Below are 17609 nucleotides of genomic sequence, written 5' to 3'. Positions count from 1 at the left end.
GATTATATCACGTCATGTAATAAGACTGGGTGTGTTCTTGAAAAGATGGTATTATTCTTGAGAAGCATGGAATTTCTACAAATTAATCACATGACAGAATGCAACAGACAAGCTCCTATTTAAGTCAAGCCTATAGAACAGAACCATCATTTCCTATGTGGTCTTTTGTTTCAAGCAGCATTTTCACACAGTGTTACTTTAAAGATAAAAGTGCAATGTCCCATGATAAAAGTCACCCCTAAGACAGGAAAGAGAAGACGACACAGAGGAAGGGGAAGAAAGAGAGAAGGAGGGAGGGATGGAGAAAGAGATTGATTGTCACATTTTCTATCTCAAAAAGTTTGGTAAGGGCATGATGATCTGAATTAGAGTGATCATACTATTTATCAGGCAAACTGGGATTTTTTTTGAAAGTCAAGTGTCTCTAACCAGAGGGGACACTGGGACAGCCGAAGGAAACTGGGATTGTACTTGGGCAAGCTGGGATGTAGAGTCGCCCTCCTTGCTACAGCAAACAGAGGCCTCTCTTGGATTTGCCCTTGTTTACAAATGACATTTAAGCCTTATCAGCTATAATGCAGCATATCATGGTGAGAATAGTGTAAAGGCATGAAGAATTTCTCACCAAAAAAGAAACAAAAAAGTAAAAACTGACTGCTCATTCATTCATTCATTCATATAATAAATGTTTACTGGTTTCCTACTATGCGGCAGGTACTGTGCTAGGTACCAGAACTGGACTGAAAAAGAAAATCTCTAAATAATCCAGACACTTGAGTTGCTCCTGTTAGTGGAAAAAAGGAATAATTTTACAAAATCTCAGCTATCAGGAACCTTCAAAGAATACTCGTTAGGGTTTAGTCAAAATTCTCGCTGTCGCTAAGATGTACACCATTTTAAGCACTAGCACATTTAAAAGGAAATCACTTTATATAGAAATAATTCTAAAATGTGTTATGATGATAAACACAATTTAACTTTCACTTATAGAATCAAGGTGATCAACACTAATGAGAATCAGTACACTGTACTAAGGGCTGCCCTCAGGGGTTCCTAAAGCATACGGGGCTTCTAGCATTAATAACCAAACATCCCACATGATTAGGCATTTTGCTTTCTTACATTTATGTTTCATTATTTTCCTGTCTCTTTTTATTGTTACACTGTCACTTATCGATACCATCACTATGCGTACTTGTAATAAGAGCCGTCGTTTAAATTCATCTAATATGTAGCAGATACGTCTCTAAGTGTTTTCCCTATATTGCTTCATTTAGTCTTTAAAATAACCCCATGGGAGAATACGGTATTAATCCCATTTTTCAGGTGAGGATATGCGAGGCACAGAGAAGTAAAGTAGCTTGCAACAAGGCCAAACAGCTGGAATCTGAACTCAGGCAGTCTACCACATTCGCCTATTATGCCGTGTAAGCATGCTCACATCCACTTTATTACGGTATGAGCTCGAAAACTAGAGATATACATAAGGTAAGAGAACATACGCTCCAAGACAGCATCAGAGAGAAGCAAACATGTGATTTTGGGGGAATCGACTCTATGACACCTAGATTTGTCATCAGGCTTTTTTCTTTCTCTTTAGTTCACAGATATGCCCGCATGTGTCAAGTCTGCTGGATAACTGAGTTTGCCAAGTTTGCTGAGCCTTGGAAATTAATTACAGTTACAACAAAAACATTTTATAGCATAAACTTATTTATGTTTATCTGAGGTTGGATAGTTTCCCATTAGAAATTTAGTTTTTTAGGAAAAACAGAGTTTAATTTTGGTTACATGAATTTTAAGAAAATAGAGACAGTTATCTGGCACAGTAAGCATGCCAGAAAGACATCAAGTATCAGGTGATAGAAATTCATAAACTCATGAACAAAGAATCCATTCATCCCTTGGCTTATTGAAAAGCAAATGAGAACATTGTGTAGGTTGCTAAGACAACTGAGATGTGATGATTAAATGTGAGATAATGGCAGAATCCCTGCACCTTCACGAATCGAATGTTTAGAATCTTTACTAAGCCCTCATCTATATTTACAGCTGAAACTTTAAGAACATTACTTAAAAAAAAAGAAACAAACAAAACAGGCTTCAGGCTTTCGAGCTCTGCTGATGAAGACGCTTGAAGCCTCCTGATCAGGAGAGAGCCCTCCCTGGTCTTGGAGAATGTGTGTGGTGTGGCAAAGAGAGGTGTTCCTGGCTGTGGATCAGTCCCATCTGGTAGCAGTGATGGATGAGATGCCTGCCAGAGACTACTACCAATGAGTCAAGAACAAATATTTGCAACTGATGTATTTAAATTCCAAGTAAATATTTTCAAAATATGGGAAAGACTAGAAGTAGTAGCTTTTTTTAGAATGCCGCTATTTCAAATTTGAAACTCTGGGTTCTCTCCATTTTGGCCACACTGTTCTCCCCGCTGTTGCTTGAACATGCCAGGCAGGCGTCCACTGAAGGGCCTGTGCATCGCTCAATCTGAACTGAATGCACCTCCCCCAGCCTTCTTGACTTACTCTCTCATTTCCTTCAAGGCTTTACTTAAATATCATCTGATTTAAAATCACAATCTACTCTCCCCAATACTCCTGATCTTCCCTTTTATCCCTAGAATTGATCACTTTCTAACATACTCCACGATTACGTATGCTCCTATTTTGTTCACTGAAGTATCTCAAGCTTTCAGACCAGTGCCTGACACATGGCTGATACACAATAAACGGTAACTTTAAGGGCAAGAATAAATGTTCCTATAATTGAACTGCTGAAAAGAAAACTAAGCTCCTCCAGTTTGCTCTCATGTTAAGTCGGCCCCACATAAAATGGGACCCCCAATGTTTCTACTCACATTGAATAACAATTTTAATTATTACTGTGATGCAAAGTAGAGTCTTATCTTAGCTCCTCTGATCCTCTGGATAAAAATCACTAAACAAATGCTACTTTATGTGATGTGTTACTCTGACCAAATTAATTCAAAGCAGCTAAGAGTCTCCGGAAAGACTGTTTTAGATCATTAACCATAAAGACTTCAGAGGAACTCAGTTTAGTACAGAAGAGGCTGACCAGGAACATAGCCATTCTCTGGAATTCATCACTAATACATGTGAGGAAATCAGGAGTTTTCTTATTTTTGGAGGATAATGCAGGTTGTCAGAAAGAAGAATACAGGTCCTTCCACTGCCACTATGCCGATTTCAAGCCAAATCCATTATTTCACATTCTTAAGACACACAAAAAAATAAATACATGATGTAGAAAAATTAGAAAATATGTTTAAACCATGAAATAAATGGTGTATAAGATCGTCTCCAAAATATAACCACAATTTGCTAAATGTCTCTCAGGCCTTTTAAGTAAGTCTCACTGTTGGTTTCCTTGCCTCCATGGCACCTGTGCCATGGCTGATCTGTCATCGCAAGTACAATTTTAATAATATTATTATCTGATTAGAAATTCAGTGGTGACCTCCTAATACCTGAAAGAGAGGTGGCCAAAATTTCAAGTTTGGACAACAAGTGATTGACGGCTGACTGTATTTCTTTAGGTAGGTCTGAGAACTGGTTTCAAAAGAGAGAAAAGTCCAGAACTAGATACTCATTTTGGCAAATTTACCTTCAGAAAAGTAAATAATTTAAACTGCAGTATGAAGAACACTCATCAATTATCTAACAACTGGATTAACCACAGGAAATGGAGAAAACAATTTCTATTTGGATTGGTTTTTGAGAGCAGAAAAGGAGATTGGGTTCATTGAATAGTAACTGGTCAGTTTGAGGATGGGGACAGGAAGGTCAAAAATTGGTAGAAGGGTTTACAAAAAGAGGTGAATGCAGCTCCTCTTACTTGGAAGTCTGGCTGCCACTCCACTTAATGCTCTCGCAAGAGATCTCTACTTTGCAGATCATAGTTTGTAGACACCTGACCTAAAATCGAGCTCCAAATCTCCATACTAGTGAAACAGATAACCAGTGAGTTATATATAATCAGGGAAGGAGCGAGTGATATATGCTGGATTACATCAAATGAAGGGCTTGGGGAAGGGGTGTTGGATGAAATAGGTGGGTTGTATGCTCTGGGTGGGGAAGAGGTAGAAAGTAGACGGCACCTGATGGGTTAGCTGCTAAGCATCACTTTTCTTGGAATTTGTTCTCACCACTGATACATGTGTTCCTAAAGGTGCCTCCTGAAAGCCACTCTGATACCATTCCCTTCCATGGAAATCTGGAACTGAGATAAAGAGAAAGAGAGAGATCCTCTTATCTTGGTGTCTGAAGAGGTAAAAATTACAAAATCGGAGCAGTGTCACATGGATATTTTCCTCCTATTGTGGGTCCTGCAGAAAAGATAAGACTGAGCAGCCAGCCAACCATCATAAAGAGAGATAAAGACACTGAAGCAGCCAAGCAGTGAGGACACAGGTGGGTAACAGATGAACAGGAAATCCAAGCCAACCACAATCTATGCGAATTTACCTATTTTCCAATCTCATCGACTATTTCTCCATACGAATCAAACGAGACTACTCACCAACCATCCATAAAAGCTACCTTTCAATTTCAGTTTCTAGTCCTTTTTCCCCCCTTAACCCCACTGTGGATTCTCTTTCTCCCATTTCTTCAAATCTTATCTCTCCTTTGATACCCAGCTGTAGCCCTAAAACTTCCATGCAACTCTTCCTAACCACTCTGGCCCACCGTGTTCAGAATTCAGGCTACACTCTGGTGTATCATTCTTGACTGTTCCTCAGTGAAATGAGCTCATCTGTAGAACTAGCAGGGAAGTACTCTCCTAAACAGATGCTCTCAGCTAACGAACTACACAGTACACAAATATCGTATTTCACTCTAATGTCTATGTAGGTAATGGTGACAGGAAAAGGGGATGAAAATCAAGGTACCTGTGTGACTGGTATATTTTTTTTCTGGAATTTACTTTCTAGGGACCATGTTAAATTCAAGAACTCTTCTGTCAGTCTAGAGCTAAAGGAAGAAAATGAAATGGGACTCAATGAACATCTAACACACCAGAATAAGGGCAATAAGAAAGTGGATAACAGGTAGCCCAAGTAATCCTTGACCTCTTATGGACAGCAATTAGACATGAATAGTACATGTCCTTATTTTTACCTCTTGCACACACTTTCACTTTTAAAGTTATTTGTTCATGCTTCCGTGTATACTCTAATGTCTACTAAATACTGTGTGTCTAATAACGAACAATCCCATATGGAAAGTGTATCATTTAAGAAAGGCTCGTCCCACAACCCGGCAGACTAGAAAGGCAAGGTCTATATCCAAGGAAGCCATAGGGGATTTGTTGTATTAGTTCAGAGGTGAGGTGACAAGAGCCTGAACTTCCATAGTGGCAGTGGGAAGGGGCAGGATAGAGAGATTCAAAACACAACAGAGGAAAATTAAATACAATTTGATGACCAACGGGATTTGGGAAAGGAAAGAGAGAAATAAGTGAAGGATTATTCTGAAGTTCTGAGGCAGGACAACTGAGAGAATTATCACTGGAAAGAAAAGATCCTGGGGGATGGAAAGTAATCATTCTATACAAAGGGAGTTTGAGATGGCTGAGAAAAATCCCTAATAAAATTACATTAGGACTTTGTGGTTACAAGAGAAGTTCCAGGAGAGACTGCAAGCTGGATTTTTGTATTTGGAAGTTTTTCATTCACTTAACGGGTATATACTGAGGACCTGCTTTGTGCCAGGCCCTGTGCTATATCCTAATGTTACAATGGGGAACAAAAGAAAGCAGAGATGATCCCTCACTCTGTGGAGCTTATAGTGTAGTGCATGAGTCAGGCATTAATTAAACGAGGCAACCGTGAAGGAGAAGGCCGTGAGGCCCTGATGACGGTGGGACCAGAAGCAGCAAAGGCTGCTCTGAGGAAGATGTACTGAGCAGAGATCTGAAGGATGAGTTGAAATTCAGCAGGTGAGCAAAGCTGGGAGGGGGAGGGTAGTGCAAGAGGGGAAGGAGCAGTCCAGCCCCTGTGGAGGGAGGAGCATGACATCTGTAAATGCAGATCTTCTTACAGGGGAAGGCTGATTGACACTGAGGCTAGAGTAATAGGAAGTGGCCAGAGCATTCTAGACATGGTGGGCTACGTCAAGAGTTGTGAACAGAGATTATATGTGAAAAAAAAAAAAATGAAATGGAAGGAAAGCTAAAAATGATCAAGAATAAAATCTCAGGATCTGAAGATAGTCAATGATGTATTACTAAGTCAAAGAAATGGTTAAATAATTCCATGGACTATACAGTTAGGTTGTGTTACTGAAAGAATCTAAGTTTATTGGAACTACATCTTGACATTTTCAGGTTTGAGGAAATGCAACCTGCTATTAATAATTTCTGAGGCTTCTTGGAGACAGAATTTTGGGCTAAATGGACCTCTAATTTGACACAGTGAAATACAATGTGTGTTTTCACCAAGGGGCCCTCAGCTTTCACTGCTATGAAAACAATATAGCATTTAATTTTTTGACAGGCAATTATATACAGATAAACATTTCAGGCTTCTGGAATTATTGCAATAATTATTTTGCTAGAAAATAATCATGTATAACTTAATACTTTAAATATAACACTGTCATATCATAACTATTTACATAAGATGAATTAGTTGCATTTTTAAGCTTTTACACATAAACATTGAATAGATAAACTTCCTGAGGCTCACTTAAATATTATGATATTAAACTGAGATTAATTCCAATGCTTCCTTAAAAGCTGCAGGTTTGTTCTGTCTTTCTCTTGATGGTTGTAGTTAGTATAGACTAGGGCACCCTCATCATTACCCACAGAATCCTTTTTATTCTCCATCTGCAAAAACTATCATCTTAGCTCGTATGTACCATAAGTACTTCCTATATATATACTTTCATATTCTCCTTTAGATCTCTTTACTGTAATCTTCTGGCAATACTGTAGCCACAATGAGACAGAGCAATAATAGGAAAAGAACTGGTATAATTCACAGAAGTCACTTCATAGCTTAATTTTCACCAAAATTTTTATTTCCATTTACTCCTTAATCAACAGAACAAGTATATAACAAAACTGGCTGATTTGAGTTTTATCTCCTTTCTAAGTTCTTGATCTCTTCTTGGTGAAAATGCTCTACTAGTTAGTGGCCCAAAAAGGGAAAAATAAAGAGAAACAGAAGTTTACCAGAGAAATCATTCGGGTATTATGGGGACTATTTTAACATAGAGGCACTCTAAGATATTTGCCAAGAATGCAATTAAAGAATTAGATAGATTATTTCCTCACCTCATAAATGAAAAGTAGAAGAGTTAAAAAAAAAAAAAAAGGGAGACTCATAGAAACTTCTAATTTCACTCCAGGAGATATCTATTATTTTAAATTTTAAAAAAACCATGTATTTTCAGGGATGGCACATGTTAGACACAAATCTACACAAATAAAGTCACCATGAATATAGAAAAAAATCAACATAAAAATGATAATTCAGATTTTGTTTTAAGATGGTCTGTCTAGTAATAGACTTAATTTTAGGGAAAGGTAAAGCATGAGAAATATAAATTTTAGTTTTCTCATGTACCCATTTGAAGGTTAACGTAGGTTTTAGGAACAAAGGCCAACAACACTACATTCTCAACATGGTTACGACACAGAGGAAAGTAAAACAACAAAAAAAGTACATTTAAGGAATGTCAGTTTTTCCATGAAGCACATTCTATCCCTTTCCATATGACATCAAGTTCAATACAGTCTTATGAAACTGAGAGAATACTGTCCCTAACGTCTGACTTTCAGTATATACACATAATATTATTTCTAAGAAGACATTTTACCTTCCTTATATTGTATGGGTTTGTAAATTCTCTTTTTTCTAATCTACCAGTCACATCTGCGGGCCAAGCATCTCTTTCCAAAAGAGGAATTAAGGCCAAGCAAGACAAAGAATTTGCTGATACACATATGTCACTCCAAAAATTTCCCTGGCAAAGTTTCCACGCCCAATTTAATTACTTCCCTACTGTAAAAACACTTTCCATCTGCATTTATTCTAATCTTTTCAAATCCAAAACCAACATACTATAAAGCTAGCTAAATAAATGAATGATATTAGCTTTAGGTTCCAAGTGAGGGAGCATTTTATAAGGCAGTGGGTCTCCAGCTCCCATGCATTTTATGCTGATACCTTATTTCATTTTGAGCTCAGTTCTTTACTATAGATTTGTTTAGAATAGAATTACCTAGCCCCAGGCCTTAACTCTCTTTCTCTCTCTCCCCACCCCCCCCCACACATATAAACACACACAGAGGGGAGGGAAGGAGGGAGGCATGGGGGAGAGAGAGAGAATATATGAATATTTGTGGTTCTTAATGAGCAAAAAAGAATGTACCCATACATGTATATGCTAAAGGAATGCTGTCCATTATCTATAATAAAGGCATCTTCATGTTTTTTCTGATTGTTTATAAAAACTGAACCTCAGTACATGCATATAATAATTATTAATTTTGGCATCCCTTGATTCGTTGACTATTCAGTAAGTTATTGTATCCTTTTTGTGTAAGATGTTCTATAGCGTATCTTTATTCTCTTCTTGGTGTTCCATCACTGCACTGACTTAATGCCATTTTGCCACTCCCAGACCTAATATCTGTGAATAAATAGAGAATCCAAGAATATCCACCTCTTTTTGTTATTGACACTATGAGGGTGTGGAGGTTGTCATTTGCACCATAAGTTAGGAGGAGGGACCAGACACTATCAAAATGTCTGGGCAACACTGAATCAATAAATGATTCTAAGTTTTCTTGAAGGCCTTTCCATTTCGGGTTTTTATAAACAAGGGTGCTTTATGTGTTTGTTTGTTTGTTTTTTTGTGGTACGCGGGCCTCTCACTGTTGTGGCCTCTCCCGTTGCAGAGCACAGGCTCCGGACGCACAGGCTCAGCGGCCATGGCCCACGGGCCCAGCCACTCCGCGGCATGTGGGATCTTCCCGGACCGGGGCACGAACCCGTGTCCCCTGCATCGGCAGGCGGACTCTCAACCACTGCGCCACCAGGGAAGCCCCTATGTGTTTGTTTTTTATATCACAAAGCTTTAGAATCCTTAGAAATTGATTTACCTAATTTTACCCATATATTGCAGATTAGGAAACTTTTAGAAGCAGCTAATCCATGGCAACCAACTAGTAGTTTCCAAGAGGTCAAGACACTTTTCAATTAGTTTCTATTATATAATAATAATAATAATATATAACAAAATATATTTAAAACAATCTTTTAAAAACAACTGTTATTGATCTTAAAAATAAAATGGCACTTTTAAGGCCATATGGGTTGGGATTTGCTAGATAAATGAGAATGATCTAATTCCAGGTTTAAATACATTGAGATCTGAATTCTCTCTTTCTTTTCTAACTTACTGATATAAATTGAAAACACTGAATCACTTTGGTGCATTTCTGCTTGTTTAAAATTTGTTCAAGCACTAACACTACCTGTCCAAAAATCCCGAGCGGCCTAAAGAGTAAAACATTTTGATATACAATATTAATAAAAAGAATATAATTATATGTTCTGTTTTCCCTACTAACCCTCAAGACCAGCTACTTGCAAAGATTATCTAATTAGTTAAACTATAAGTTAAACTATAAGTCACAGAAGTCAGCAAAATGGTCAGGAAGGAAATGTCCACAAGGACTAGAGCTTGAGTCTGCCCTCTCCATGCATCCTGGAATTCCTTTGCTTTGTCGGAAAAATTTAATGGTTCATCCATTGCCTAAAGCTCCAATGAGTTAAAAGTATTTGGTTCTATTTTGATGTCTAATCGTAAAAGACAAAGATCATATGTCAAAAATCCTATATCATATTATATACTTTTGATGATCCAAAAAAAAGACCACACGCAATCATTTCACTATAATATATCTAGGAATTAATTATAAGAATATCATATTACATAAAACAAAGGAAGATTTACTCAAACTGTGAATGGACTGTATATAATATATACTTGCTTTCCAAAAGGAAAATATGGTGGTCATTAACATTTTACCTAGCTCTGTATTGTTTTACTTTATCAAGAGAATCACTACATACATCATAAGCTGGAGCAAGTAGGACAAAATAAACTAACACCCATCTCACCGTTAAACAAATTTCTTAATGCAAGAAGTTAAATTATATCATTTACATCATATGAAGGATATGCGTTTACTATTGTTATGATATTTAAAATACTTTTACTTACCCATTTAAAATTTTGAAATAAAAACAATGAAACCGTATAGACCTAAAAATGTCTGTTAGGCATCTGGTCCAACCACAAACAACTAAATGGGGCTAACTCCTGTATGTAGTGGCCTGACCACTTTAATTCATCATTTCTTCAAGCTCTATATGACCATAAAGAGAATGCCAAGTTAATTTTTATCTTTTCTCTTTGACGGCATTCTCAAAATCTAGCAATGTTTGATTGAAAAAAAAAAGGTAGATTTTTGGTAAACACAGATTTAAGAGGCATTCAGTTTCTGGCAAAATTTCAAATGTGAATACGTTATAAGAAGAGATTAGAAAGAAAAATGAGGGTGAACTTAAAATAATGAATGCTAAGGGAATATATTTTCAAGTGTTCCTAGAGATGTTCCCACTATTGTTCTTTAAAGTTGACTTCAATCAGTGCCCTTTTTATTAATATTATGATTAATGGCATCCTAGCCAGTCTAATGTGTAATTTCCATACAGATAAGTTCTTAAACTCAATGCTTTAAAACACAGTTGTATCTGGAGTCTAATGTCTTATTAGTTCTCAAAAATTGCAATTTTTCTTAGTGAAGTATTGGCCTCTATTTTACTGTACCTGGAATTCTGGGGTTCTGGAACATCTGATTCTGTGCACGTTTTCTTTACCTGTAAGAAAAGAGTACTAGTTAGTCTCATATGAAAATACAACTTCCTCATTCAGGTTCACACACTTGTTAAACTTAAAGTGGCTACAGCTCTGCTCACCAAGATCTCTATAAGATACTCCCCACATTTTACAGCGGTAGCATGCAGTATTAAATAGTGTATTTCACTATTATCCTATGAACAGCTGTCAAAGGCACTTCCCTAGACTCCATTAGTATGTAAAATGTTCAGCTAAAATAGCTTGGGACTAGCTTAACTAGGAACAAAGAAACCGAAGAACCAGGTTTCCCACTTAGGAACTGGAAAGTCATACTGCTCTCAATTCACTAAGAAATGTTTTTCCAGTTGATACTGCTTCTGTCTCCTACTAAAGTGCACAATAATAAACACCAGCTTCTGGGGGCAAAGCACAGTGTTAGCTAAAACATTCATATATTAATTTTCATTTTCTCAATCCAGTGGCTGTATGTTTTATATATTGCTCAGCATATCAATTAAGTTTCGGCATTGCTCACAGACATCTCATATATACTTAGAGTATACTTTGCAGACTGTATTTCAACTTAGTGGTTTTTAACCCACAAAAGGTAAAGAATGAAAATAACTTTTACTTTAGGACACACTATCCATTTCTGGATGAAAGTGTGTGATACATCCTCTAAAATAAGGTAAAGCACACATCCATTGCCTTTCACAATTTAACTTCAAGCACAGATAACTATGTCTGATTATTATGGTCTTAATGGTACATTATATGCAAAGTAAATTCCGTTTCAAAAATTCCTTAGTTAATATGTATCATAAACAGTATACATTAACAAGTCCATTGTCATACACTCTGGGTGTTTACATTGCCATGGTCTATTTACGCAACCTACAGAATCCAAGGCACTTTAACTTCTAATATGTAGCTTGGAAGTGAAAATAAGTCTCCTGAATTTACACCGTGAGTATACTACATAAGTGTGAACTGTGATACAAACGGCATCACTTAAGAGTAAGTTTTAAATGTTAAAGACACAGCATTGTCTTTCCAGCTCACAAAGTAACTCTTTCCTCTTCTGACTTAAAAATACAAATACAAAAAAAAAGATCCTTACACTTTCAAAAAGCCATGTTTTTGCTTTCAGTTTTAAGCCTAGACGTTTTATAATTGGGGAAATCAAGTATTTGGCTTGATTAACTATACTCTTTTTTGCATCCTGTGTATACATTCATACAGTATGAAAATAAAACTGGTTAGCAAAGAAATTATTATCTCTGTCCTATTATGTAACGTATTCTATGCTCTTAATATGAAACTTAGCACCAAGAGATGGAAGGGTGAAGAAATATTTTTGATTAATTAGTTTAAAAAAAAAGGGAAAAAGGAAAACTTTTCTTAAAAAGTAAGCATAAAATTCACTATGAAACCCACAAAAGTCCATTAAAAACTCCAAGAAAAATAAGAACTAAAAGGGAAGGACACGATAATAAAACCCTTCTTTCCCACTGGTTCTTACCTATGATTCATCACCAGAAACTATATGAACTGCCCAATGAATATGTAGAAATCACTTCAAAGTGAATGTCACTTTCTGAAAGACTATGATAGCTTGACTTTGGGACTGACTAAAGGAGCTCCAGATCACACAAGCAAACTAGACAGATACTTCCAAGCAGAAGTCAGAATGAGACAAGCTTCCTATGGTTTAAAAAACAAAGATTTTAAAAAATCTTTAATACCAATGGCTTTACGTAACATCTTTCTCCAAATAACTAACCAGAAAGTTCTTATTATTTTAATTTATTCTTAAAGTAGTAATTGTAATGCCAGAGAACACATCTATTGATTACTTACTATCTAGTTTGCACAGTCCCAGATTCATAGCTTATGCTTAATAAGAATATGATGAAAGATTGAAGTAGATATAGATATTCTTTTAGATATTGTTAGAACTTTGCATTCTTCAAAGTAATTCTTTTTAGAGGTTTTATTCATTTGTTCATGGTCGAATGAGGGAACAATAATATTTAGGATACCATGACTACTATAGGAGAGGTCTATGCAGTGAGGTCGATGTTCAGAGGACAATCTACTTGTTCAGAGGCAAGTGACTTCTGAACTAAGTCTTAAAGGACATAGGCTTCAAAGACGAAATCTGGAAAAAGTAGGTACTTCATGGGGTTTGTCAGAGGAATCATATTATGAAGACCTTATAAATGGTAAAGAATTTGGAATTTAATCTTTGGACAATGAAGACCAATGAAGGATTTTAAGAAACAGACTGGGTAGAGATGGTGCAGGAGGTAGTGTGGAAGGGGACAGGCTGAGGACTGAGAGACAGATAAGAGCCTAATGCAGCAAGAGAGAAAGTATACATTCCATGAAAGCAGACATGGCATTGATCTTGTATATCACTAATCCCTAGCCTTGAACAGACGCTCCTTGCTATGGTATGAATGTTTGTAACCCTTCAGAATTCATATGTATAATCCTCACCCCCCAGAATTAGGGAGTGGGGCCTTTGGGAGGTGCTTAGATCACGAAAATGAAGGCTCTACAAATGGGATTAATGCTCTTACAAATGAGACCCCACAGAGCTCCCTAGCCCTTCTACCACGTGAGGACACAGTGAGAGAAAGTCACTGGCTCTAAACCAGGAGGTGGGCTGTCACCACATACAACCGTGCTGGAGCCTCCATCTGGCATTTCCCAGCCTCCAGAATGGTGAAAAATAAATTTCTGTTGTTTATAAACTACCTGCAGTATTTTGTTACAGCAGCCCAAATGGATTAAGAGAGTCCCCAAATATGAGTTCACTAAGTGAATCATTCAATCCATCAGTGAGAGATGGTGAAGGCCTGAATTAAGATAGGAGCCATGGGGAGAGTTGAGAGGATGTTTTTGATAGATACTTCTAAGACAGAATTGACAGAATACTGTTATTGACTGAAACAAAGTATAAAGTAGAATATGATCTGACCTTTTAATCTGTCCTTGAAAAAACTTTGGTAATACCAAAGATCAAAAAAAAAAAGTTAACTTATGCCTTCTTTAAAATACTTCAAAACGCCAGCTTTCCTCTGAATTGATGGAGAAAAGTTAGATGATCATTAAGAAACTTGTTTTGCAAGTCCTGATTATGCAGAGACGTTAATCACGAGTCATGCAAGCTCCAATCATCATGTTCTATTCTGACTTCCAAAAAGAAGAACAGGTAAGAATTAACCTACCTGATGAAAAGACAACCTACAGAATGGGAGAAAATATTTGCAAATGATGCGAGAGACAAGAGCTTAATCTCCAAAATATACAAACAGCTCATACAACTCAACAACAAAAAACCAAACAACCCAATCGAAAAATGGGCAGAAGACCTAAATAGACATTTCTCCAAAGAAGACATACAGATGGCCAATAGGCACCTGAAAAGATGCTCAACATCACTAATTATTAGAGAAATGCAAATCAAAGCTACAATGAGGTACTACCTTACACCAGTCAGAATGGCCATCATTAAAAAAGTCTACAAATAACAAATGCTGGAGAGGGTGTGGAGAAAAGGGAACCCTTTTACACGGTTGGTGGGAATGTAAGTTGGTACAGCCACTATGGAAAACAGTATGGAGGTTCCACGGAAAACAGTATGGAGGTTCCGCAGAAAACTAAAAATAGAATTACCATATGATCCAGCAATCCCACTCCTGGGAATATACCCAGATGAAACTATAATTCAGAAAGATACATGCACCCCTATGTTCACAGTAACACTGTTTCACAATAGCCAAAACATGGAAACAACTTATCCCACTGACAGATGAATGGATAAGGAAGATGTGGTGTGTGTGTACACACACACACACACACACACACACACACACGCACACGCACACACACACAATGGAATACTACTCAGTCATAAAACAGAAGGAAATAATGCCATTTGCAGCAACATAGATGCAACTAGAGATTATCATACTTAGTGAAGTAAGTCAGAAAGAAAGACAAATACCATATGATATCACTTATGTCATAAAATATGGCACAAATGAACCTATCTACAAAACAGAAACAAACTCATAGATATAGAGAACAGACATGTGGTTGCCAAGGGGGTGGGGGGAGGGAATGGGATGGAGTGGGAGTTTGGGGTTGGTAGATGCAAACTATTACATTTAGAATGGATAACCAACAAGGTCCTACTGTATAGCACAGGAAATATATTCAATACCTTGTGATAAACCATAATGGACGAGAATATAAAAATATGTGTATGTGTATAACTGAGTCACCTTGCTGTACGGCAGAGATCGGCACACCATTGTAAATCAACTCTACTACAATAAAAAATAAAAATTTTAAATAAAGAAACTTGTATGTTCACAATGTCTTGATCACAGAATTAGAAGCCAAATGGACAGTTTTACCTAAATTTAAACACACTGTCCCATTTGAGAGATCAGTACTTCATTAAACAGTGACTGCTGAAATATACACACTATTAAAGGAACACTATTCTTACAAAATACGTAGAATTTTGTCTTTAATGACCACTAGTTTAGTTTTGAATTTGTTTTGAATAAAGCTGAAACAAGCAGGCCAAGAAACGAGGCAGAATTTCATGCCCATAATTTAAATCCAAATCTTAGTTTTCATAAGACACACAAGGAAATGAGCCAAAAATATGCCAAGAGAAAAAAGATAAATAATGTTAAATGCATTTAATTGGTGGCAAAAATATGAATTTTAACCCTTAATGTTATAAAAGTACATAAAAAAAACCAAAGCAAGGTGAAAAAGAATTAAGAGTTTATTTCAAGAAAATAACTATTAGTATGTAATGAAGATACAAACATCAAACACTGAATTTTTTTTGTTTGCTTGCTTTTTTTTTTTTTGTGGTACGTGGGCCTCTCACTGTTGTGGCCTCTCCCGTTGCGGAGCACAGGCTCCGGACGCGCAGGCCCAGAGGCCATGGCTCACGGGCCTAGCCGCTCCGCGGCATGTGGGATCTTCCCGGACCGGGGCACGAACCCGCGTCCCCTGCATCGGCAGGCGGACCCTCAACCACTGCGCCACCAGGGAAGCCCGATACTACTTTTTATCCCAATTCACAGATGATGATGCTGAGAACTAGAAAGATTAATCTGCAAGCAATTATGTAGTAAATTTTAAATCCTGATCTCTGAGGGCATTTTAACGAGTAAATGTTAAAAAACTAAAATTCATAAACATATAAACTAATCTTTTTAAAATGAAGATCAAAACACCTTAATATTTAAAAGTTCAATTTTTAATATATCATAATAATGATAATTGCTGCCATTTATTAAGTATTCTTTTCCACTCATTGTACTGGACTATATATATGTAATATCACTTAATCTATGAAAACGGGAGTGATGGATGAAATCCTCCTTCTACAAATGAGAAAACCAAGGCTCAGAGAGGTTAAACAACTTGGCAATGTCACACAGCTAGCACTAACAGGGACAGAATTAGAACTGAATGCTCCACAGCAAGCCTTTCTCTCCGATGCTAGATTTGCCAGTTGCTTTTATCAGGTTGTTTTAAAATTAAGAGTTGAAACTAACATTCTATGGAACAATTTTTGACACTACTAGTTACTTCTTGCAATATATTAACCATCTAATAAATCTTTTAAATTAGACTACTGAAGTAACCTTTTTTTTAACCAAGCACTAGTAACATGTACCAACACCCTAACAAGTGCAAAGATGGTCTAATGCATAAAACGGCGTCCGTTTTGTTGTCTTTGCTGTTGTTGTACGTCTGATGTATCAGGATCCACTCATTCAACAAGGCTTTACTGAATGCCTTGGGGTATATGAGGCACCCTTCTAGGCACGGCGATGAACTAGACCTGAACAGTCCAGCAAAGTAGCCACTAGACACACCGTGACTATGTAGAACTTGAAATGTGGTTAAGTCTAAACTGAGATGTGCTGGAAATGTAAAAGGCACATGGGATTTCAAAGACTTAGTATGCAAAAAAGGGAAAATATCTCAATATTTTTTATACTCATAAATAAAATGATATTTAGGTGTACTGGGTTATAATCCCTTCTTTTTACTTTTCTAACAAAGCTAAAATCACAAGCGGTTTGGACTATATTTCTGTTGAACAGCGTTGACTTAGACGAACAAAAACCTGCCTGCATGGATCATGCATTTTAGTGGAGGAGATATAAAATAAAAATGTGAACAGATAAGCAACAAATATAAAGTCAGCAGCAACGATTGCCAAGAGAAAATGAAGCAGAATAAGGGGTTAGAAAAGACTGGTCAACAATATTACATTAGCTAGCCACTTATAAAAAACTGATGTTCTTATTTCACAAAACCATTCACTCTTCAAATTTTTTAGGCTGTTATGTACATGAGTAATATAAATTGTACTTTTTAAACAATTATAAAGAATGTGGGATCTGGTATTGAGAATAATGAATATTTCCAATGTCGGGAAAATATATGTATAAAATACAATCTCTAGAATGTCTTGCATTATGACCATTATATTCAAGTATAAAAATCAACTTAAAATTTTTCACATTTTATAACACTAGGTACTTTGAGAGGCTTACAATCTTTTGAGGGAAAACAGAATTAACTTGTAAAAAAAATTGCAAAGAAAAACCAGTTTCTTTTATCCCATCCACCTTCTTCTAAAAATGCTGGAACCAATTA

At 36.6% G+C, this 17609-nt stretch overlaps 1 protein-coding gene across 9 annotated transcripts in view; it reads right to left on the bottom strand.

Annotated features, from left to right (window-relative positions):
- Positions 1-17609, bottom strand: part of EYA4 (EYA transcriptional coactivator and phosphatase 4) — a 261488-nt gene that overhangs the window by 114530 nt on the left and 129349 nt on the right. For all 9 annotated transcript variants that reach the window (XM_082668672.1, XM_082668674.1, XM_082668677.1 and 6 more), the window contains one exon: positions 10869-10918. In XM_082668672.1, the coding sequence (XP_082524798.1) occupies positions 10869-10918 (50 nt within the window). The remainder of the gene's footprint in view (positions 1-10868; positions 10919-17609) is intronic.

This window comes from Grampus griseus (genome assembly GCF_964374135.1).
Source record: "Grampus griseus genome assembly, chromosome: 13".
In the NCBI taxonomy this organism is placed as follows: Eukaryota; Metazoa; Chordata; class Mammalia; order Artiodactyla; family Delphinidae; genus Grampus; species Grampus griseus.
Note: the sequence above shows the minus strand (reverse complement) of the source record. Positions and strands in the feature narration are given on the sequence as shown.